Source organism: Panulirus ornatus, chromosome 34 (assembly GCF_036320965.1).
Source record: "Panulirus ornatus isolate Po-2019 chromosome 34, ASM3632096v1, whole genome shotgun sequence".
Taxonomy (NCBI): domain Eukaryota; kingdom Metazoa; phylum Arthropoda; class Malacostraca; order Decapoda; family Palinuridae; genus Panulirus; species Panulirus ornatus.
In genome coordinates, this window is record NC_092257.1 from 9,087,047 (window position 1) to 9,111,561 (window position 24,515).

General features: G+C 42.0%; 1 protein-coding gene across 1 annotated transcript in view; it reads left to right on the top strand.

Annotated features, from left to right (window-relative positions):
* Positions 1 to 24,515, top strand: part of LOC139759817 (uncharacterized) — a 112,695-nt gene that overhangs the window by 43,554 nt on the left and 44,626 nt on the right. Inside the window, 2 exon segments of the mRNA XM_071682305.1 lie at positions 201 to 4,140; positions 4,143 to 11,032. Coding sequence (XP_071538406.1) covers positions 220 to 4,140; positions 4,143 to 11,032 — 10,811 coding nt within the window. The 5' untranslated portion in view covers positions 201 to 219.

Genomic DNA, 24,515 nt, shown 5'->3' on the forward strand with positions numbered 1-24,515 from the left:
ATTGATTTATAAAATCTGCCTTCCTGGAGGGAAAAGACACTCAAGTACATTGTCCAAAGGTTTTAAATTTCCCTGAATTGCACTCCCTTTAAAGTTCATGGTACCCCACAGCTTGAGAAACACTGCTTTGTTGTATGCTTCTCATCAACATATATCTAGGTATGAATTTTTCATTTAATTTTATAATAATGTTATTCCAGGCATGCAGTGAAGAACAGGATGAAGCCAGGTGGGCTGTGCTTCCCTTCTGATGGGAGCAACATGCCTTCTGGAGATGCAGTTGGTGCTGTTCCTGCTTGTAGGCCTCCTGACAGCTGCAATCAGTTCCCCAAGGCATCCACTACTTCTAGGGAGAGCCATTCCTGCCTCACTCCAGACCTTTATGAACACAATCATGTCATAAGGCCAACCAACAACCACCTCAATGGCCTTCTCTCATATGCTGGGTTACCAAATGGGGTGTATGGATCCCAATACACTTCTAACAAAGGTCTCAGTGTTCCGCGCCACATACTTTCCCCTCCACAAAGTGAGGATGGTGAAGATGAAGGACCAGCATCATGCACAACTTCCCATGGTGCAGTTACAAGAGATTGTAGTAGTTCTTTGTTGTGTTTGCATTCTTCAAACGCAGCTGTTGCTAGCGCCTCTTCTCATCTTGCCAGCCCTACCTGCTCACTGCCAAATGTCTGTGGTAAAGGTTTTGAACAGTTGACTGTTGTTACGTCTTCCCAAGAAGGGAAACCTGGTGCTTCAACAGAGAGCATGACCTCTGGTGATGCATCATGCTTTCCCTTTGTGGGGAGCTCAGTGTTCAGTCCTAAGGCAGCTCATAGTAGGTTTGGTTCAGGAACTTTTTCATCATGTGAAGCCTTTGCCACACCTAAAAGTTCTAAACGTCCAAGAGGCAGGAAAAGAAAGTCCCTAGAGGAAATGGTAGCAGAGCTTCATAACCGCACTGAGGCTAACTGGAGTGGTGTTAATGTATTGCAGAATTTTTCTACACAAAGTATTGTGAATCATAGAGTGATACCTGAGAAATCTCCGGACTGTTTGCATAAAGATTTTTCCTGTTTATCAACTGAAAATAATTCTGTTGTGAAATCTTCATATCAGAGTGGACAAAGTCTCCCCAATATATGTGATAATAATAACACTGCCACAATTTACGATGCTCATCTGAGTAAGGATTCTTCCATTAAGGACGTAAACAGTAAAAGTGATTCAGGTGACATTTGCTGTGATGAAGGCTCCTCCTTAGGTTTGCCTGAGAGAACTTCTGAAAGCACTGTAACTAACCTGCTGAAGGAAATTGATAAAAGTCGAACTATTTTGAATGAGAATGTGCCAGTAATACTTCCAAATGTTAATAGATTAAAGAAAAATGTAACAGATAGTGCAAGTAACATCTCTGAATCACATATCACAAAGTGTTCAAATTCAGAGGCTGTTGGTGCAGATACTGTATCTTCACTGAGTGGTGATTTGCAGAAAAAGCATGAAGAAACTAGATTTATTGACAAGGATCATAATGTAGTCAGGACGGAAGGGAGCGTAGGCAGCTTAGGTACTAGTGCAGGAACATCTAGAGATGGTCAAACTGAAAATGTGCTCAATCAACACAGTAGTCAGGGGCAGTGCATATCAGAGGATTTGCAAAGTAAAAGTGACCATCCGTGTGGTTTGGACGTACAAAATGTCCAGTGTGAGGTAGTCTCAAAATTGAAACAATTTAAGGAAATGTGCATGGAAATTCCAGTACAAACAGCAGCTAAAGTGACAAGTGATGATAGTGTCATAGATCTAACTGTGGAGCCTGAAAATGTTCGATGTAATAGTGTAGAACTCCTTGAGAATGCAAGCGTAGAATCAAGAGACTGTGAGAGTGATATTGAAGTATTATTTGAGAAAGGGGTTGGTTCTGAAAAAAGTAGTGGGCCTGCTGAAAGAGACCCAAGAACAACCAATAGCAGTGATGCAGTGAAGGAATTTGTGAGACCTATTGAAAGTAGGAGTGATGATTGTGGAAGTGATAATTTATGTAGTGACAGTGGCACAGTAATATCTAGTGATAGTGTTCAGGAAATATGTGTATCCAAAGAAGAAGATGAAGCCATTGTTCCTGCCTCTTTGGTTAACACAGATTGTGAAAGTGTGCAATATTTGGAACCAATCTCAGATGATGAGAACTCACTGCTGTGTGCTCCCTCCTTATCTTCTGGCCTTTCTTCAGTCTCAGGTTTTCAGAGCAACTCAGATACTCCCATGTTCTCAGACACTCCTTCAGATGCCTCACGTGGAACGCTTATGGTAAGAATTTCTGATGCAGTGGCTGCAATATTGTCTGATGTGTCAGATGAAAGCCTCCCTACTTCCCCTTTGGCAAGTAATTCTAATTCAATGGATGGTTTCCATTCTCTATTACCAAAAGAGAAATTAAGTGAGAAAATAGACAGCATTTGTGATAAATTACAAAGAGAGTGCTTGAAGGACAGCAGTCTACATCCATTAGAATTAGGAAATTGTAGCAGACTTCAGAGTGATGTACATTCAGAAAATTACAAAGAAGTTTTTCTTAGTGATATTGGTAAAGAAATAACTGCTTTTCAAGTTGGCATTTCAGAGAAGAGTGAACCCAGTAAACATGTTAGCAGTGATATAGCTCAGCCTAAAGTAGGATGTGCTTATATTCAGAAACAGACAGATTTAGGCCTAAATATTCCACCATTATCATTTTCACCACAACCTGTGAAGGATCTATCTTTTGAAAGCCTTTTACCAGCAAAAAGTATTTGTGAATTACCATCTGGCATTAAACCAGATGGATCAGTTAGTAATACACAGGGGTCTGAAAATCAACCCCAAGTGGCTCATCCATTAGAACCAGACCGACACATAGATAAATTGGCTACGTTTGATAGTCACAAAGAATTTAGTAGTCCTTTAAGCTTGGTTCCTGGTTTATGTGCTGTTACCACCATTAGCCAATCTTCATCTAACTCAGCTTTATCACCAGATACACATGTAACCTTTAGCTCACACACACAAGTACCTATAGAAGATTTAGGCACAGTTGTATGTAGTAGTATGTTGAATACAGGTAATAATTTATGCCAAAACCATATCTCAGGATCTCAAACCATTTCTAGTCAAACCCAAAACTGCAATACATCACAGATTGAGAGTGAGGAGAATGCAGCAGGTCTGCTTCTCAAAATACCCAGTGCAATCACACTGGATAATCCATCCAGAAGTGAACAATCAGTTGAACATGTAACAGATGATGGCCCTTGTAAAAGAAACACCAGTCATCTTGAAATCCATCCTTCTGATAATTCAGCAGTTGGAGAGGATAATTCATTACCACAGCACACCTTAAATGTTAGCTGCAAGGAACCATTGTCTCGTAATGAAAGCAACCATTTATCATTAATGCCTGATATGAATTCATTAAAAGACATATGTGTACCAGGAAGCAGTAATGTTGTCCACATACATGAAGAAACTTTAATGAAGCACTGTTTAAAACTGAATGAATCAGTTGCAAATTTTAGTGATGATTTAGATACCCATTTGCATACACAATCAGATGAACCACACCTTACCACTGACACTTCTGATTTGACTGTGGTAAAAGATCATATATTATTAGGATCTGTAGCTGAAAGGGTTTCATATCAGTCTTGTGAAAAAGTGGATGCTAAAGAGATGATTGTTTCTTCAGAGTTGTCACTGGATAAAACTTCTGAAGATGTTCGCTCAGCAAAAGAGACTGGCATTGTACCTGTTGGTTTTCCAGAAAAGTCTTCCTTAGAACATACCACAGTTCACAGCTCTGTTTCCATGGAGTATGCGGTTAAAGATAATGTTTCTCAAGATCAGGCAAAGAATAACCCTGCATTAGAGGCATCACTGAAGAAAAAGACAAACCATTCACCTGAAATTGATGCAAATTTATCATTTCTAGAGATAGGTACTAAAGAGCTTTCAGCATCTGAATCTCCAAAGAGAGAGTCTAGTTTTGCAATTGGCAGCACAGATGAGCATGATCAAAGAGGAGGATCACTGGTAGCTTTCAGAGATATTTCTAATGAGTTTAATGACAAAACTCATTCTGTGCTAATGCTTGACAAGGTTAAATCTGTTCATCAGATGTTTTGAATGACAAAATCAAGTCATCAGAGGAACTAGATAGTAGTGATGAAAGTCTGTTACAAGTTAACACTACCATAGATGATGGTTCATTGTCAGATTTAACTGAAAATAGTAAATCATCAGGAGATCCCACTGACCAGAGTTGCTCCTCAACAGAGCTAAACTTGAAATGTGGTACCTCAACCAGTGAAACTTGTGCAACATTGCCCAACTATAGTACTGAGTCTGTGACAGATTCAGTATCTTCTGAAGTGCCTATCTTTGATGAGAAAAGTTCCTTACCTGAATCAAGTACTACAGAGAATTCAGTTGTTGCTGCTAATCCTTTTCCCACTGTAGCGCTCTTGACCAAACATGATTCCATAGACCAAGCTAGTTTTCAGAGTCCCTCTGAAGTAGAATGGAGTACTAGTGGGCCTCATTCTCAGATTTTTACTACCTCGAACAGTCCCGCTCCTTATGAAGAGTCCACCTGTCCTGATGCTCCTGCCTCATTGGAAGATGCCTCAGAATTAAGTCGTCCAAAGAAAACTTGTTCCCCTTTAGATGGAGCAGCTAGTGACAGCACTCATCCTTCACATAATGTTAACCCTTTAGTCTCTAATGTAATGATTCAGGACACTTTAAAAGACAAGAAATCCCACACTGTAGATGAAGCTGAATTATCCCATGCTAGCATTGTTAAGGTGGCACCTAAGGATATCCGTCCACCACTTGAGGCTGCTGAAGATAACTACCAGCCAGCTGAGGTTATTCAGGAGACTAGCCACCAAGTATCTGTTGTTATTGCTCCAGAGAACTATGCCCTTTATACTGGTACTACAAATGACATGCTTTTGCCAATTCAGGATGCTACTGAAGTTAGCCACCAGCCAAGTATTTCTACAGAAGTTTGTCACTTAACAACTACTGATAAAAATCTCTGCCATTATCCACCTGAGATTTCAGAAATTAACCACCAACCAAATGTTTCTCCAGAAATTTGTCGTCAAGCAACCACTGACAATACTGATGTCATCCACCAACCATTTGAGGTGACAGAGGTTAGCCATCAACCAGATGCTACAGCAGAAGTTTGTCACATAATGACTGCAAATGCTGAAGTCAACCACCAGCCCGCTGTGATAACAGAAAGTAGCCATTCAACAGATTCTTCTGCTGAAGTTTGCCACCGTACTTCTATTGCTATTACGGGTAAGCAGTCCACAGTTGCCTTTGATACCCACATGCATACACCAGTTGAGGTCACTGAAGTTGTACATCCACTGACTTCTGCAGATGTCATTAACCCAATGACGTACATAACTGAAGACAACCAGGTACCAGCTAAAGTTACTGAAGTCAGCTACTCGCCAACTGCTGTTGCAGTTGTCAGCCACCCAGAAATTACTGCATCCGAAGTCAGTCAATTACAGGCTGTTGCCACTGAAGTCAGTTATTCACCAACTACTGTTGCTGTTGTCAGCCACCCACAAGTTACTGCAACTGAGGTCAGTCACCTACAAGCTGTTGCTGCTGAAGTCAACTATTCGCCAACTACTGTTGCTGTTGTCAGCCACCCACAGGTTACAGCTGCTGACATTAATCACCTACAGGCTGTTACTACAGAAGTCAGCTACTCACTGGTTACTGCCCCTGTTGAAGTCAGTTATCCACCAGCTGAAGTCTTTTGTATCAGCCCCCCACTAACAAATGAAGTAAGCCACTCACTGCTTACTGCTGCTAAAGTCAGTTACCCACCAGGTGAAGTGTTTCATATTACCCCCCCACAAGCTGATGCAGATGAAGTCCATCGCTCACCAGCTACTGATGTTGAAATAAGTGATTTACCCTCTTACACTCCCGGAGTCACAAATCTACAAGCTGTACCTACTGAGGAAAGCCACCTGATAAATCCTGTTGAAAACAGCCATCCTGCAGCTGCTACTAGTGAAGTGAGCTTCCCAGTAACTGTTTGTGCTGAAGTCACTTGTTCTGTGGCCTCTGTTTCTGAAGTAAAACCGTCACAGTCTGCTGTTACTGAAGTCTTTCACCAAAGACGTTCTTCTGAGGAGAGTAGTGACCAGACCGCTGTAACTGAACTCTCCAGTCCACATACTGCTGCTGTTTCTGAAGTTGGTCAGCCACCAGCTGAGGTAGCTGAGGTAACTGAAGTCTCTCATCAAGCAGATGCTGCTGATGCAGAGGTCAGGTGTGACTCAACTGGTACTCTTGAAAGTAGCTACAGGACAGAAGCTGCTCCTGAAACCAATCACCAGTCTGTTGCAGTGCCTGAATTTGACCATCTAAGAGGCACTGCTGAAGTTTCTAGCCAACAGATTGAATTCAGTAATCAGTTTTCGGTTAATCATGCTACAGAAGAGGTCACAGATGTTACCCATTCACCAGTAGATATCACTGAAATTGTCCAGCCACCCACTGTGTCTGCTGAAGTCAGTTGCCTTCCATCTACTCAAGTCAACTTTTCACCAGCTGAAGCCACTGAAGTTTGCCACCTACCAGCTGTTACTACTGAAGTTAGTTACCTGCCAAGCACTACCTCTGATGTTGCCCTTTTACCAGCTGCTACCCTTGAAGGCAGCCAAATGTTAGGTGTTACCACTGAAATCTGGCATCTGTCTGCTCCAGCTGCTATAGTCAGTCACCCTCCAGCTAAAGCCACTGAGATCAGTCACATGACATCTGCACCTGCTGAAGTCAGCCATCCATCAACTGAGGCTACTGAAGTCAGTCACCTATTACCCATTACTGAAGTCAGCCATCAACCACCTACTGCTGCAGAAGTTAGCCAGCTATCAGCAGACACCTCAGAAGTTAGCCACCCACCTACTATTGCTGCAGAAGTCAGTCAGGGACAGACTCCCATAAATGAAGTCATAAATCCATTAGCTAATATTACATGTGAAGTTGAACATCTACCTGGTATCATTCCAGAAAGCAGCTTTCCTTTGACTAATCGTGCTCATGAACTCCTGCATTCACCTTCAGGTGTTGTTTCTGAAGGAAGTCATCCCCATTTTGATGTCACAGCTGGTACTTCTATGCAAACAGGTTATACTTTGCCTGATGTCAGACCTGAAATCAGGCATCTAGTTGATGATGTCACAGGGAAAGTTAGTTATCCACAGTTTCAAGTCACTACCAATGATTGGGAAACTCCAATCCAAAGCACAAAAGATACTACTGAAACATTATTGTGGATTACAGGAAAAGCTCTTCAACCACATGAAATCAGTCAAGGCAGTTATTTAACAGTAGAGGGTTCTAATGAAATAAGCCATTCACCAAATCAGTCAGCTCCAATAGTTAATGCAGTTAATGTGCAGGTTGAGTCTGCTAAGTCCAACCATATGCAGGTGGAATCTACACTGGAAGTTAGCCATTCAGTAGCTGAGTGTACTCATGATGTTAGCAATTCATTAGATGAATGTGCTGCTGAAGTCAACTTTTCAACCCTGGAATCTACCAGTGAAGTTCAGCATCCAGTATTTGAAGCTACCACTGAAATTAGTCATCCCTCAGCTGAGTACTCTACTGATGTTAGCCATCTGTTACCTGGATACACTCCTGAGGTTAGCTATCCATTGGCTGATTCTTCTTCTGGGACTATCCATTCACCAACTGAAGTAACTTCTGAGATTGACCACTCCTCACTTGAGGATGCTGCAGATGACAATCCATTGGTTGAACCTACTTCTGAAGTAAGCGATCCTCCAATTGAAACCCAGACGGAAGTCACCCACTCACCACTTGAAACCACTGTTGAAAGTAGTCATCCGTCTACTGAACCCGATGCTGAATTCAGCTGTCAGTTGGCTCAGGATGGTACTGAAGTCATTAATTTTGTGGTTGAATCCACAAACAGAACCATTCACCCACCAGAAGTTAAGAATGATGTCAGCTACATGCCTAGTAAAGCCAATATTAATGTCATCCATCATTCTGTTGAAGTCACAAGTGAAACCAGTTACCCACCAGTTCAAGCTCATACTGAGGGTATCCACTTGACATATGATGGGAATACTAAAGTCAGCCATCCATCAGGTCCCATTACTAAAGATAGCTACCCTCCTGTCACAGAAGACAGCCATCTTTCTGGTGAGGTCACTAATAAAGTCAGTAGTACATTACTTCCAGTTGTTAGTGAAGTCAGTCAACCACCAGTTTCTAAAGTTAGCCATTCACCTGATATAGCTGCTATTGCAGGCAGCCATCTACCAGTTGAAGCTACCGAAGGATCCAGTCACCCTGCAGCTGAAAACACACCTGAGATGAGTAACCCACCAGTTGAAGAGTCTCCTAAATTCACCCATCTAGATGAAGCTTCTGTTAAAGTCAAACCTTCATCCAATGAAGGTACTCATGAAGTTTGTCACCAGTCAATTGAACCCACACTCAAAGTCAACCACTCTCCTGTTGAAGCCACAACAGAGGTCATCCATCAAGTAATTGAAGCCAACAGTGAAGCCACAGCTAAATTTACTAAGCCATGCACTGAAGCGACTACTGTGGTCAACCATCCACCATCTGACTTTGCAACAGATTGCAAAATGACAACAGGAAGTGCCACTTCCTCAGTTAGTACACATGATTGTGATGTAAAAGGAAGTACTGGAACTGCCATATGTTTTGAACATGATAAAGGACAGTTTGCAGTATCTGAGAAGCAGACAGGAAATGAAGAAAGAACCCAAAAGCTGGTTCATCCACTTTACATGCAGGGGTATGATTTGAATCAAAAGGCTGTACAGAGTGAGCCTAATTGTTGTTCAGCAGTAGAAAGAACAGGTAATCCTGTCTGTTTAACTGAAAATAACTTTAGAGACTTGTCTGTAATGAAAGATGGCATCACCAAATGCAATGATACAGATAACGAGAAAATCCCAGAGAGATTACAGGTATCTGAATCACATGCAAATGATAATACAGATCAGGATACTACATCATTAAATGAAACTTTTGATGTTAGTGATGATGATGATGATTCAATGTTGCAATTAGCACTGATTAAGGAAGAGGTGCACCAGACACTTGAGGACTCACTGAGTAACATGGAGGTGGACGATACCACAACTGGGATTATGCCAACTATGGCTGGAGCCTCACCTATTACAACAGACAGTAGTGCAGGAGCCCAAGCAGGTGCAGTGAATCATGTACTGTTTGTTAGTAATGTTGATGGTCAAGCAAGAGAAATAGAAAGTAAAATTTTGGATTATAGGAATATTGAGGGGGAGGATGAAAATGTGGAACTTGAAATTTTACGTGCACAGTGTCCTATTTGTTTTGAGCGGCTGAATGTACCTTTACAGAAACACCTTATTGAACATCATATATGCAACACATTTGTACCGGCAAAAACATGTGAAGAATACCAGTACCATATGCTCAGAAGAGTTAAAGATGTAACGGAAATACCTGAACCTGTGGATCCTTGTTTTGAAAATAATGCTTATGTGTGTCGATCTTGCAGTTTTGCCTCACGAGATATTAATGCTGTGAGATTTCACTTGAATACTCATGAAGATGTGTATCAAGTAAAGATGGGAGATATTTCATGTGAGTGTAATAAGAAGGAGTATTCGTATCCGTTCCATAAATGGAAAACATTGATCCACAACAGCAGTTTTCACTGTTATAAATGTAATTTTTATTTTGCTTGTGAGAAAGGGTTCTGTTATCACCTGCAGGCTATGCATTATGTGCAGAATGTCTGCAAGATATGTAAAGTGGAAGTGCCACAGGATAGCTTAATTTCTCATACAAATTTTCACAAGGATGAGGAGGAAGCTTCCTTTATGAAAGAAGACTGTACTTCGCACAATACATGCATTGTGACCCGTTCTTCTGGAGGAAATTTTGGCTTATCTTGGAATATATACGATAATTGCCTGAATTTTCTGGATGGTAAAGATTTCCGTCTAAGCACTTGTTCTAAAGTGTTTGACACAAATCTTGACCGCAGTTATCTGAAACTTCCCCTGAAAAATGTTATGGAAGAAGCATTAGTACCTGATGAGGCAAAGATTGATCCAGGAAAGGACATAACTAAATATATGAAAGGCAAGAAAACGATCAAATTATCCCTTGGTGATGATAATGATGAAATCTTAAAAAATTTAAGTTTGTCCGTACAAATTGAACTTCAAAAGAAAGTCATCAGAAAAGGACGGAGAGGGCATGGCAGTAGTCCTCGAGCTAAAAGGGAAGATGATCTTTTTGATGTTCTTGGCATTTCTTCTTCAAGATCAAGAGGAGTTCCAAAGAAAGAAGCTCAGGATTCACCAGGCAAGCAAAATCAGTTGAAAGTGTTGAAAGGAAAATCAGAAGAAGAAACCAAGGGGGAAATGGAACATTTGGAGTTACCCCACCTGACCCGTACTAGGTCAGGTATGCAGCCAGGAAAGAGCAGTCAGGAGAAAAATGAAAAAGCAGAACAAATAGGAACAAATGTTGTAATTGAGGGAGAATGGTCGAAAGAGCACACATACATATGTTGCTCTTGTGGTGCAGGCTATTTGAATTTAGCTGATATAATGGATCATAAGTGGGAAATGCATCCATCTGTGTGGTGTGCACATACCATGATTCAGGGACAAGGTGTGATACCACATAGCTTTTGCAGACAGTATCAGCCTCCAACAAGCCGACCACACAGATCATTACTACCCAGCACTCCCACAATGGAAATGCAAACTGGGCCAAGCAGGGGGAACTCAGATGCAGGTGATTCTGAGTTAGAAAGAAAGGATCAGAAGACATGTACAAGTTGTCGTGCACAGTTTGAAGATGTGAATCTTTTCCATGCCCATTTGGTGGAATGTGGTGGCCTGAGTCTGTTTTCATCCATGAAGAAGAAAAATAAAAAAGGCTACAGGTAAGAATGGATTATTATTAGTTGATATTTTGTAAAAGTTTTGAATTCATTTTTGAGGAATATTGGGATTTCCAGTTTTGTATGGTACTGAATTGATTTCAGAACGTGTTGATTTTGCAAAATAAACCCACATACAGACATACCTATCCTTAGATATCTTTTTACAGATTCTTACATTCTTCATAGCATAATGATATATCCAGTTTATCACCATGTTAGTTTCCCTTCCATCAGACCTGTAACTTTCCATGTATACAATCTTTTTATCAAACTGAGAACCACAAAGATGAATATTTGTGACCTCATTTGATCATTTGACTTCAGATAGCATAAACTGTATGGTACAGGAAGGAAAATTACCAAAAAGATTGCTTACTACACAAATGATTAATCATTTTGTGTTCACATTTCATGAGGTTAGTTGAATAGAATCAAACAAAACAGTTAGCTTCATGCAGTAAATTGGATGGTTCTAAAGATAGACCTACATCTGTATTCCACATCTCTCCAGTTCACTGTATCTTATGCTCAACTTTCACATTCCTGTGTGTTCCTGAACACTCAAAGCCTTATTCCCTTCATCCTTTCATCTCCAGTTTGGTCTCCACTTTCTCCTTGTCTGCTCCACTTCTGACACATATATAGGTTGTACCCTTTAACCTGGCAGCATTGAGACCAGCCCGTTGCCAGACCACAGAAATGCCAGAAGACAGAAGATGACCCCTAAGTCATACACAGTTGATGATCTGATCTCATGTAATACTGGTTTTGGCTCCTTTAAGCTGCTAACAGCATTTCCCTGGTGGCAGATTCAAAACGTGCTGGACCTTAGGAGTTGCTGGACCACAGAGCGCTGGATTAGAAAGATACAACATGTGTCTCCTTTGTCACCATCTCCTCATTCATTCTCTCCATACATCCAATCCATTTCAACACACCTTTTTCAACTCTTTCAGCCATACTCTCCTTAATACCACAGCTCTCTCCTTACACCATGTATTGTCCTCAAACATTTGATATTCACCACCTTCACCCTCTCGTCTTCACATTCTCATCTATAGCCCATGCCTTTCATCCATAAGACATTGCCAAACCTTTAAACGTACCCATCTTTGCTTCCCTTGATAGTGACCATTCTTTCCACAAATTCGTTAATGCTTCCTGGACCTTTACCTTCTCAAATTATATGACCACCATAGCTCCCATGGTTCCATTTACTGCCATGCCCTCTCCCAGGTATCTGAAAGACTTGAACTCCTCCAAGTTTTGTCTATACAGACATGTATCCCAGCTACATGTCTACGAGGAAAATGAAATATTATAAGTTCCCAAGTGAACTTACGTGTAATGAGATAGAAGATGTAGAACAGTCAGTTGACATACACGGAAGAGACATTAGTAAGACACCAATGGTAAACAAGCTTGTTTGCCTATGGCGTCTTAGCCATGTCTCTTCCTCATATATCAACTAAATGTTCTATGTCTACTATCTCATTCTTGTATCTCCCCTGATGATGTGATCTTTGCACAAAAGTTCACTTGGGAACTTATAGTGTTTCAAATATCCTGTTTTATTTTTTCTTTTGGATATACTAGATCATGTGCACCACTGTGACCTCTTACAATATATTTATATTAGAAAGGGTAGTGAGTGGTGGGATGAACAAGTAAGATTGTTAGTGAAAGAGAAGAGAGAGGCATTTGGACAATTTTTGCAGGGAAATAGTGCAAATGACAGGGAGATGTATAAGAGAAAGGTGCAAGAGGCAAAAAAGAGGGCAAAAGAGAGTTGAGTGAGTGAGAGAGAGAGAGCATCATTAGATTTTAGGAGATGAATAAAGTGTGTAAGACAAGAGAACAAATGGGAGCATCGGTGAAGGGGGCAAATGGGGAGATAATAACAAGTAGCAGTGAAGTGAGAGGGAGATGACGTGAGTATTTTGAAGGTTTGTGGAATGTGTTTGATGATAGAGTGCCAGATATAGGATTTTTTGGTCGAGGTGGTGTGCGAAGTGATAGAGTCAGGGAGAATGATTTGGTAAACAGAGAAGAGGACGTGAAAGTTTTGTGGAAGATGAAAGCTGGCAAGGCAGCAAGTTTGGATGGTATTGCTTTGGAGTTTATTAAAAAAGTGGGTGACTGTGTCGTTGACTAGTTGGTGAGGATATTCAATGTATATATGGCTCATGGTGAAGTGCCTCAGGATTGGCGGAATGCATGTATAGTGCCATTGAACAAAAGGCAAAGGGGATAAAGGTGAGTGTTTGAATTACAGAGTTTGTTGAGTATTGCTGGGAAATTATTTGGGAGGGTATTGATCGAGAGGATGATGGCATGTACAGAGCATCAGATTGGGGATGAGCAGTGTGGTTTCAGAAGTGGTAGAGGATGTGTGGATCAGGTGTTTGCTTTGAAGAATGTGTGTGAGAAATACTTAGAAAAACAGATGGATTTGTATGTAGCATTTATGGATCTGGAGAAGGCATATGATAGAGTTGATAGAGATGCTCTGTGGAAGGTATTAAGGTAAGTTGCTAGAAGCAGTGAAAAGTTTTTATCAAGGATGAAAGGCATGTACGAGTAGGAAGAGAGGAAAGTCATTGGTTCGCAGTGAATGTCATTCTGTGACGGGTGTGTGATGTCTCCATGGTTGTTTAATTTGTTTATGGATGGGGTTGTTAGGGAGGTAAATGCAAGAGTTTTAGAGAGAGAGGGTCAAGTATGCAGTGTGTGTGGATGAGAGAGCTTGGGAAGTGGGTCAGTTGTTGTTCGCTGATGATACAGCACTGGTGGCTGATTTGGTGAGAAACTGCAGAAGTTAGTGACTGAGTTTGGTAAAGTTTGTGAAAGAAGAAAGCCAAGAGTAAATGTGAGTTAGAGCAAGGTTATTAGGTTCAGTAGGGTTGAGGAACAAGTCAACTGGAAGGTAAGTTTGAATGGAGAAAAACTGGAGGAAATGAAATGTTTCAGATGTCTGGGAGTGGATTTGGCAGCGGATAGAACCATGGAAGCAGAAGTGTCCCAGGATGAGGGAGGGGGCAAAGGTTCTAGGAGCGTTGAAGAATGTATGTAAGGCAGGAACGTTGTCTCAATGAGCGAAAATGGGTATGTTTGAAGGAATAGTGATTCCAGCAATGTTATATGGTTGCGAGGCATGGGCAATAAATAGGATTATGTGGATGAGGGTATTTGTGTTGGAAATGAGATGTTTGAGGAAAGTATGTGGTGTGAGGTGGTTTGATCAAGTAAGTAATGAAAGGGTAAGAGAGATGTGTAGTAAGAAAAAGAATGTGGTTGAGAGAACAGAAGAGGGTGTATTGAAATGGTATGGTCACATGGAGAGAATGAGTGAGGAAAGATTGACAAAGATGATGTATGTGTCAGAGGTGGAGGGAAGAAGGAGAAGTGGGAGACCAAATTGGAGGTGAAAAGATGGAGTGTAAAAGATTTTGAGCGATCGGGGCCTGAACATACAGGAAGGTGAAAGGCGTACAAGGAATAGAGTGAATGGAACGATGTGGTATACTGGGGTCGACGTGCTGTCGATGGATTGAACCAGGGCATGTGAAGCATCTGGGGTAAACCATGGAAAGTTTTGTGGGGCCTGGATGTAGAAAAGGAGCTGTGGTTTCGATGCATTGCACATGACAGCTATAGACTGAGTGTGAATGAATGTGGCCTTTGTTGTCTTTTCCTAGCGCTACCTCGCATGCATGCAGGGGAGGGGGCTTCATTTCATGTGTGGTGGAGTGCCAACTGGAATGAATAAAGGCAGCAAGTATGAATTATGTAAATGTGTATATGTGTATGTGTTTGTGTTTGTATATATATATGTATACATTGGAATGTATAGGTATGTATATGTGTTTGTGTGTGGACGTGTATGTATATAAATGTGTATGTGGGGGGGTTGGGCCATTCTTTCGTCTGTTTCCTTGTGCCACCTCGCTAACGCAGGAGAGAGTGAGAAAGTATAATAAAGTAAATATTCATACTTGCTGCCTTCATCTATTACCGTCGCCACCCCACCACACTCCCCTTTCGTCCTTTGTTCTCACCTCCTTCCATTCTGTACTCAGTCTCTCTTGGTACTTCCTCACACAAGTCTCCTTCCCAAGCTCACTTGCTCTCACCACTCTCTTCACCCGAACATTCTCTCTTGTTTTGTGAAAACCTCTACAAATCTTTACTTTTGCCTCCACAAGATAATGATCAGACATCCCTCCAGTTCCACCTCTCAGCACATTAACATCCAAAAGTCTCTCTTTCGCACTCATATCAATTAACATGTAATCCAATGATGCTCTCTGGCCATCTCTCCTACTTACATACGTATACTTGTGTATATCTCTCTTTTTAAACCAGGTATTCCCAATCACCAGTCCTTTTTCAGCACACAAATCTACGAGCTCTTCACCATTTCCTTTACAACACTGAACACCCCATGTACACCAATTATTCCCTCAGCTCATATATATATATATATATATATATATTTTTTTTTTTTTTTTTATACTTTGTCGCTGTCTCCCGCGTTTGCGAGGTAGCGCAAGGAAACAGACGAAAGAAATGGCCCAGCCCCCCCATACACATGTACATACACACGTCCACACACGCAAATATACATACCTACACAGCTTTCCTTGGTTTACCCCGGACGCTTCACATGCCTTGATTCAATCCACTGACAGCACGTCAACCCCTGTATACCACATCGCTCCAATTCACTCTATTCCTTGCCCTCCTTTCACCCTCCTGCATGTTCAGGCCCCGATCACACAAAATCCTTTTCACTCCATCTTTCCACCTCCAATTTGGTCTCCCTCTTCTCCTCGTTCCCTCCACCTCCGACACATATATCCTCTTGGTCAATCTTTCCTCACTCATTCTCTCCATGTGCCCAAACCATTTCAAAACACCCTCTTCTGCTCTCTCAACCACGCTCTTTTTATTTCCACACATCTCTCTTACCCTTACGTTACTTACTCGATCAAACCACCTCACACCACACATTGTCCTCAAACATCTCATTTCCAGCACATCCATCCTCCTGCGCACAACTCTATCTATAGCCCACGCCTCGCAACCATACAACATTGTTGGAACTACTATTCCTTCAAACATACCCATTTTTGCTTTCCGGGATAATGTTCTCGACTTCCACACATTCTTCAAGGCTCCCAGAATTTTCGCCCCCTCCCCCACCCTATGATCCACTTCCGCTTCCATGGTTCCATCCGCTGACAGATCCACTCCCAGATATCTAAAACACTTCACTTCCTCCAGTTTTTCTCCATTCAAACTCACCTCCCAATTGACTTGACCCTCAACCCTACTGTACCTAATAACCTTGCTCTTATTCACATTTACTCTTAACTTTCTTCTTCCACACACTTTACCAAACTCCGTCACCAGCTTCTGCAGTTTCTCACATGAATCCGCCACCAGCGCTGTATCATCAGCGAACAACAACTGACTCACTTCCCAAGCTCTCTCATCCCCAACAGACTTCATACTTGCCCCTCTTTCCAAGACTCTTGCATTTACCTCCCTAACAACCCCATCCATAAACAAATTAAACAACCATGGAGACATCACACACCCCTGCCGCAAACCTACATTCACTGAGAACCAATCACTTTCCTCTCTTCCTACACGTACACATGCCTTACATCCTCGATAAAAACTTTTCACTGCTTCTAACAACTTGCCTCCCACACCATATATTCTTAATACCTTCCACAGAGCATCTCTATCAACTCTATCATATGCCTTCTCCAGATCCATAAATGCTACATACAAATCCATTTGCTTTTCTAAGTATTTCTCACATACATTCTTCAAAGCAAACACCTGATCCACACATCCTCTACCACCTCTGAAACCACACTGCTCTTCCCCAATCTGATGCTCTGTACATGCCTTCACCCTCTCAATCAATACCCTCCCATATAATTTACCAGGAATACTCAACAAACTTATACCTCTGTAATTTGAGCACTCACTCTTATCCCCTTTGCCTTTGTACAATGGCACTATGCACGCATTCCGCCAATCCTCAGGCACCTCGCCATGAGTCATACATACATTAAATAACCTTACCAACCAGTCAACAATACAGTCACCCCCTTTTTTAATAAATTCCACTGCAATACCATCCAAACCTGCTGCCTTGCCGGCTTTCATCTTCCGCAAAGCTTTTACTACCTCTTCTCTGTTTACCAAATCATTTTCCCTAACCCTCTCACTTTGCACACCACCTCGACCCAAACACCCTATATCTGCCACTCTGTCATCAGACACATTCAACAAACCTTCAAAATACTCATTCCAAATCCTTCTCACATCACCACTACTTGTTATCACCTCCCCATTTACGCCCTTCACTGAAGTTCCCATTTGCTCCCTTGTCTTACGCACCCTATTTACCTCCTTCCAGAACATCTTTTTATTCTCCCTAAAATTTACTGATAGTCTCTCACCCCAACTCTCATTTGCCCTTTTTTTCACCTCTTGCACCTTTCTCTTGACCTCCTGTCTCTTTCTTTTATACTTCTCCCACTCAATTGCATTTTCTCCCTGCAAAAATCGTCCAAATGCCTCTCTCTTCTCCTTCACTAATACTCTTACTTCTTCATCCCACCACTCACTACCCTTTCTAAACAGCCCACCTCCCACTCTTCTCATGCCACAAGCATCTTTTGCGCAATCCATCACTGATTCCCTAAATACATCCCATTCCTCCCCCACTCCCCTTACTTCCATTGTTCTCACCTTTTCCCATTCTGTACACAGTCTCTCCTGATACTTCTTCACACAGGTCTCCTTCCCAAGCTCACTTACTCTCACCACCTTCTTCACCCCAACATTCACTCTTCTTTTCTGAAAACCCATACTAATCTTCACCTTAGCCTCCACAAGATAATGATCAGACATCCCTCCAGTTGCACCTCTCAGCACATTGACATCCAAAAGTCTCTCTTTCGCACGCCTGTCAATTAACACGTAATCCAATAACGCTCTCTGGCCATCTCTCCTACTTACATAAGTATACTTATGTATATCTCGCTTTTTAAACCAGGTATTCCCAATCATCAGTCCTCTTTCAGCACATAAATCTACAAGCTCTTCACCATTTCCATTTACAACACTGAACACCCCATGCATACCAATTATTCCCTCAACTGCCACATTACTCACCTTTGCATTCAAATCACCCATCACTATAACCCGGTCTCGTGCATCAAAACCGCTAACACACTCATTTAGCTGCTCCCAAAACACTTGCCTCTCATGATCTTTCTTCTCATGCCCAGGTGCATATGCACCAATAATCACCCACCTCTCTCCATCAACTTTCAATTTTACCCATATTAATCGAGAATTTACTTTCTTACATTCTATCACATACTCCCACAACTCCTGTTTCAGGAGTATTGCTACTCCTTCCCTTGCTCTTGTCCTCTCACTAACCCCTGACTTCACTCCCCAGACATTTCCAATCCACTCTTCCCCTTTACCCTTGAGCTTCGTTTCACTCAGAGCCAAAACATCCAGGTTCCTTTCCTCAAACATACTACCTATCTCTCCTTTTTTCAAATCTTGGTTACATCCACACACATTTAGGCACCCCACTCTGAGCCTTCGAGGAGGATGAGCACTCCCCGCGTGACTCCTTCTTCTGTTTCCCATTTTAGAAAGTTAATACAAGGAGGGGAGGATTTCCGGCCCCCCGCTCCCGTCCCCTCTAGTCGCTTTCTACGACACGCGAGGAATACGTGGGAAGTATTCTTTCACCCCTATCCCCAGGGATAATATACATATTATATATATATATATATATATATATATATATATATATATATATATATATATATATATATATATATATTTAAATATATCCTCAATAAAACATGTAAGGCATGTGTATGTGTAGGAAGAGAGGAAAGTGATTGGTTCTCAGTGAATGTAGGTTTGCGGCAGGGGTGTGTGATATCTCCATGGTTGTTTAATTTGTTTATGGATGGGGTTGTTAGGGAGGTGAATGCAAGAGTTTTGGAAAGAGGGGCAAGTATGCAATCTGTTGTGGATGAGAGAGCTTGGGAAGTGAGTCAGTTGTTGTTCGCTGATGATACAGCGATGGTGGCTGATTTGTGTGAGAAACTGCAGAAGCTGATGACTGAGTTTAGTAAAGTGTGTGAAAGAAGAAAACTGAGAGTAAATGTGAATAAGAGTAAGGTTATTAGGTACAGTAAGGTTGAGGGACAAGTCAATTGGGAGGTAAGTTTGAATGGAGAAAAACTGGAGGAAGTGAAGTGTTTTAGATATCTGGGAGTGGATTTGGCAGCAGATGGAACCATGGAAGTGGAAGTGAATCATAGGGTGGGGGAGGGGGCAAAAGTTCTGGAAGCGTTGAAGAATGTGTGGAAGTCGAGAACATTATCCCGGAAAGCAAAAATGGGTATGTTTGAAGGAATAGTGGTTCCAACAATGTTATATGGTTGTGAGGCATGGGCTATGGATAGAGTTGTGCGAAGGAGGGTGGATGTGCTGGAAATGAGATGTTTGAGGACAGTATGTGGTGTGAGGTGGTTTGATCGAGTAAGTAGTAATAGGGTAGGAGAGATGTGAGGTAATAAAAAGAGTGTGGTTTAGAGAGCAGAAGAGGGTGTTTTGAAATGGTTTGGTCACATGGAGAGAATGAGTGAGGAAAGATTGACTAAGAGGATATATGTGTCAGAGGTGGAGGGAACGAGGAGAAGTGTGAGACCAAATTGGAGGTGGAAAGATGGAGTGAAAAAGATTTTGAGTGATTGGGGCCTGAGCATACAGGAGGGTGAAAGGTGTGCAAGGAATAGAGTGAATTGGAACGATGTGGTATACCGGGGTCGACGTTCTGTCAATGGATTGAACCAGGGCATGTGAAGTGTCTGGGGTAAACCATGGAAAGTTCCATGGGGCCTGGATGTGGAAAAGGATCTATGGTTTCGGTGCATTATTATATGACAGCTAGATACTGAGTGTGAACGAAAGTGGCCTCTGTTGTCTTTTCCTAGCGATACCTCGCGCACATGAGGGGGGAGGGGATTGTTATTTCAAGTGTGGTGGGGTGGCGATGGGAATGAAAAAAAGGCGGACAGTATGAATTATGTATATGTGTGTATGTATAAGTCTGTGTGTGTATATATATGTATACGTTGAGATTTATAGGTATGTATATTTGTGTGTGTGGACGTGTATGTATATACATGTGTATGTGGGTGGATTAGGCCATTCTTTTGTCTGTTTCCTTGCGCTGCCTCACTAATGCGGGAGACAGTGACAAAGCAAAATGAGTAAATAAATGAATAAAATATATATATATATATATATATATATATATATATATATATATATATTTTTTCCTTTGTCGCTGTCTCCCGCGTTTGCGAGGTAGCACAAGGAAGCATATGAAAGAAATGGCCCAACCCGCCCCCATACACATGTATATACATACGTCCACACATGCAAATATACATACCTACACAGCTTTCCATGGTTTACCCCAGATGCTTCACATGCCCTGATTCAATACACTGACAGCACGTCAACCCCGGTATACCACATCAATCCAATTCACTCTATTCCTTGCCCTCCTTTCATCCTCCTGCATGTTCAGGCCCCGATCACACAAAATCTTTTTCACTCCATCTTTCCACCTCCAATTTGGTCTCCCACTTCTCCTCGTTCCCTCCACCTCCGACACATATATCCTCTTGGTCAATCTTTCCTCACTCATTCTCTCCATGTGCCCAAACCATTTCAAAACACCCTCTTCTGCTCTCTCAACCACGCTCTTTTTATTTCCACACATCTCTCTTACCCTTACGTTACTTACTCGATCAAACCACCTCACACCACACATTGTCCTCAAACATCTCATTTCCAGCACATCCATCCTCCTGCGCACAACTCTATCCATAGCCCACACCTCGCAACCATACAACATTGTTGGAACCCCTATTCCTTCAAACATACCCATTTTTGCTTTCCGAGATAATGTTCTCGACTTCCACACATTCTTCAAGGCTCCCAGAATTTTCGCCCCCTCCCCCACCCTATGATCCACTTCCGCTTCCATGGTTCCATCCGCTGCCAGATCCACTCCCAGATATCTAAAACACTTTACTTCCTCCAGTTTTTCTCCATTCAAACTTACCTCCCAATTGACTTGACCCTCAACCCTACTGTACCTAATAACCTTGCTCTTATTCACATTTACTCTTAACTTTCTTCTTTCACACACTTTACGAAACTCAGTCACCAGCTTCTGCAGTTTCTCACATGAATCAGCCACCAGCGGTGTATCATCAGCGAACAACAACTGACTCACTTCCCAAGCTCTCTCATCCCCAACAGACTTCATACTTGCCCCTCTTTCCAAAACTCTTGCATTCACCTCCCTAACAACCCCATCCATAAACAAATTAAACAACCATGGAGACATCACACACCCCTGCCGCAAACCTACATTCACTGAGAACCAATCACTTTCCTCTCTTCCTACACGTACACATGCCTTACATCCTCGATAAAAACTTTTCACTGCTTCTAACAACTTGCCTCCCACACCATATATTCTTAATACCTTCCACAGAGCATCTCTATCAACTCTATCATATGCCTTCTCCAGATCCATAAATGCTACATACAAATCCATTTGCTTTTCTAAGTATTTCTCACATACATTCTTCAAAGCAAACACCTGATCCACACATCCTCTACCACTTCTGAAACCACACTGCTCTTCCCCAATCTGATGCTCTGTACATGCCTTCACCCTCTCAATCAATACCCTCCCATATAATTTACCAGGAATACTCAACAAACTTATACCTCTGTAATTTGAGCACTCACTCTTATCCCCTTTGCCTTTGTACAATGGCACTATGCACGCATTCCGCCAATCCTCAGGCACCTCGCCATGAGTCATACATACATTAAATAACCTTACCAACCAGTCAACAATACAGTCACCCCCTTTTTTAATAAATTCCACTGCAATACCATCCAAACCTGCTGCCTTGCCGGCTTTCATCTTCCGCAAAGCTTTTACTACCTCTTCTCTGTTTACCAAATCATTTTCCCTAACCCTCTCACTTTGCACACCACCTCGACCAAAACACCCTATATCTGCCACTCTGTCATCAGACACATTCAACAAACCTTCAAAATACTCATTCCATCTCCTTCTCACATCACCACTACTTGTTATCACCTCCCCATTTACGCCCTTCACTGAAGTTCCCATTTGCTCCCTTGTCTTACGCACCCTATTTACCTCCTTCCAGAACATCTTTTCATTCTCCCTAAAATTTACTGATAGTCTCTCACCCCAACTCTCATTTGCCCTTTTTTTCACCTCTTGCACCTTTCTCTTGACCTCCTGTCTCTTTCTTTTATACTTCTCCCGCTCAATTGCATTTTCTCCCTGCAAAAATCGTCCAAATGCCTCTCTCTTCTCCTTCACTAATACTCTTACTTCTTCATCCCACCACTCACTACCCTTTCTAAACAGCCCACCTCCCACTCTTCTCATGCCACAAGCATCTTTTGCGCAATCCATCACTGATTCCCTAAATACATCCCATTCCTCCCCCACTCCCCTTACTTCCATTGTTCTCACCTTTTTCCATTCTGTACACAGTCTCTCCTGATACTTCTTCACACAGGTCTCCTTCCCAAGCTCACTTACTCTCACCACCTTCTTCACCCCAACATTCACTCTTCTTTTCTGAAAACCCATACTAATCTTCACCTTAGCCTCCACAAGATAATGATCAGACATCCCTCCAGTTGCACCTCTCAGCACATTGACATCCAAAAGTCTCTCTTTCGCACGCCTGTCAATTAACACGTAATCCAATAACGCTCTCTGGCCATCTCTCCTACTTACATAAGTATACTTATGTATATCTCGCTTTTTAAACCAGGTATTCCCAATCATCAGTCCTTTTTCAGCACATAAATCTACAAGCTCTTCACCATTTCCATTTACAACACTGAACACCCCATGCATACCAATTATTCCCTCAACTGCCACATTACTCACCTTTGCATTCAAATCACCCATCACTATAACCCGGTCTCGTGCATCAAAACCGCTAACACACTCATTTAGATTCTCCCAAAACACTTGCCTCTCATGATCTTTCTTCTCATGCCCAGGTGCATATGCACCAATAATCACCCACCTCTCTCCATCAACTTTCAATTTTACCCATATTAATCGAGAATTTACTTTCTTACATTCTATCACATACTCCCACAACTCCTGTTTCAGGAGTATTGCTACTCCTTCCCTTGCTCTTGTCCTCTCACTAACCCCTGACTTCACTCCCCAGACATTTCCAAACCACTCTTCCCCTTTACCCTTGAGCTTCGTTTCACTCAGAGCCAAAACATCCAGGTTCCTTTCCTCAAACATACTACCTATCTCTCCTTTTTTCACATCTTGGTTACATCCACACACATTTAGGCACCCCACTCTGAGCCTTCGAGGAGGATGAGCACTCCCCGCGTGACTCCTTCTTCTGTTTCCCATTTTAGAAAGTTAATACAAGGAGGGGAGGATTTCCGGCCCCCCGCTCCCGTCCCCTCTAGTCGCTTTCTACGACACGCGAGGAATACGTGGGAAGTATTCTTTCACCCCTATCCCCAGGGATAATATACATATTATATATATATATATATATATATATATATATATATATATATATATATATATATATATATATATATTTAAATATATCCTCAATAAAACATGTAAGGCATGTGTATGTGTAGGAAGAGAGGAAAGTGATTGGTTCTCAGTGAATGTAGGTTTGCGGCAGGGGTGTGTGATATCTCCATGGTTGTTTAATTTGTTTATGGATGGGGTTGTTAGGGAGGTGAATGCAAGAGTTTTGGAAAGAGGGGCAAGTATGCAATCTGTTGTGGATGAGAGAGCTTGGGAAGTGAGTCAGTTGTTGTTCGCTGATGATACAGCGATGGTGGCTGATTTGTGTGAGAAACTGCAGAAGCTGATGACTGAGTTTAGTAAAGTGTGTGAAAGAAGAAAACTGAGAGTAAATGTGAATAAGAGTAAGGTTATTAGGTACAGTAAGGTTGAGGGACAAGTCAATTGGGAGGTAAGTTTGAATGGAGAAAAACTGGAGGAAGTGAAGTGTTTTAGATATCTGGGAGTGGATTTGGCAGCAGATGGAACCATGGAAGCGGAAGTGAATCATAGGGTGGGGGAGGGGGCAAAAGTTCTGGAAGCGTTGAAGAATGTGTGGAAGTCGAGAACATTATCCCGGAAAGCAAAAATGGGTATGTTTGAAGGAATAGTGGTTCCAACAATGTTATATGGTTGTGAGGCATGGGCTATGGATAGAGTTGTGCGAAGGAGGGTGGATGTGCTGGAAATGAGATGTTTGAGGACAGTATGTGGTGTGAGGTGGTT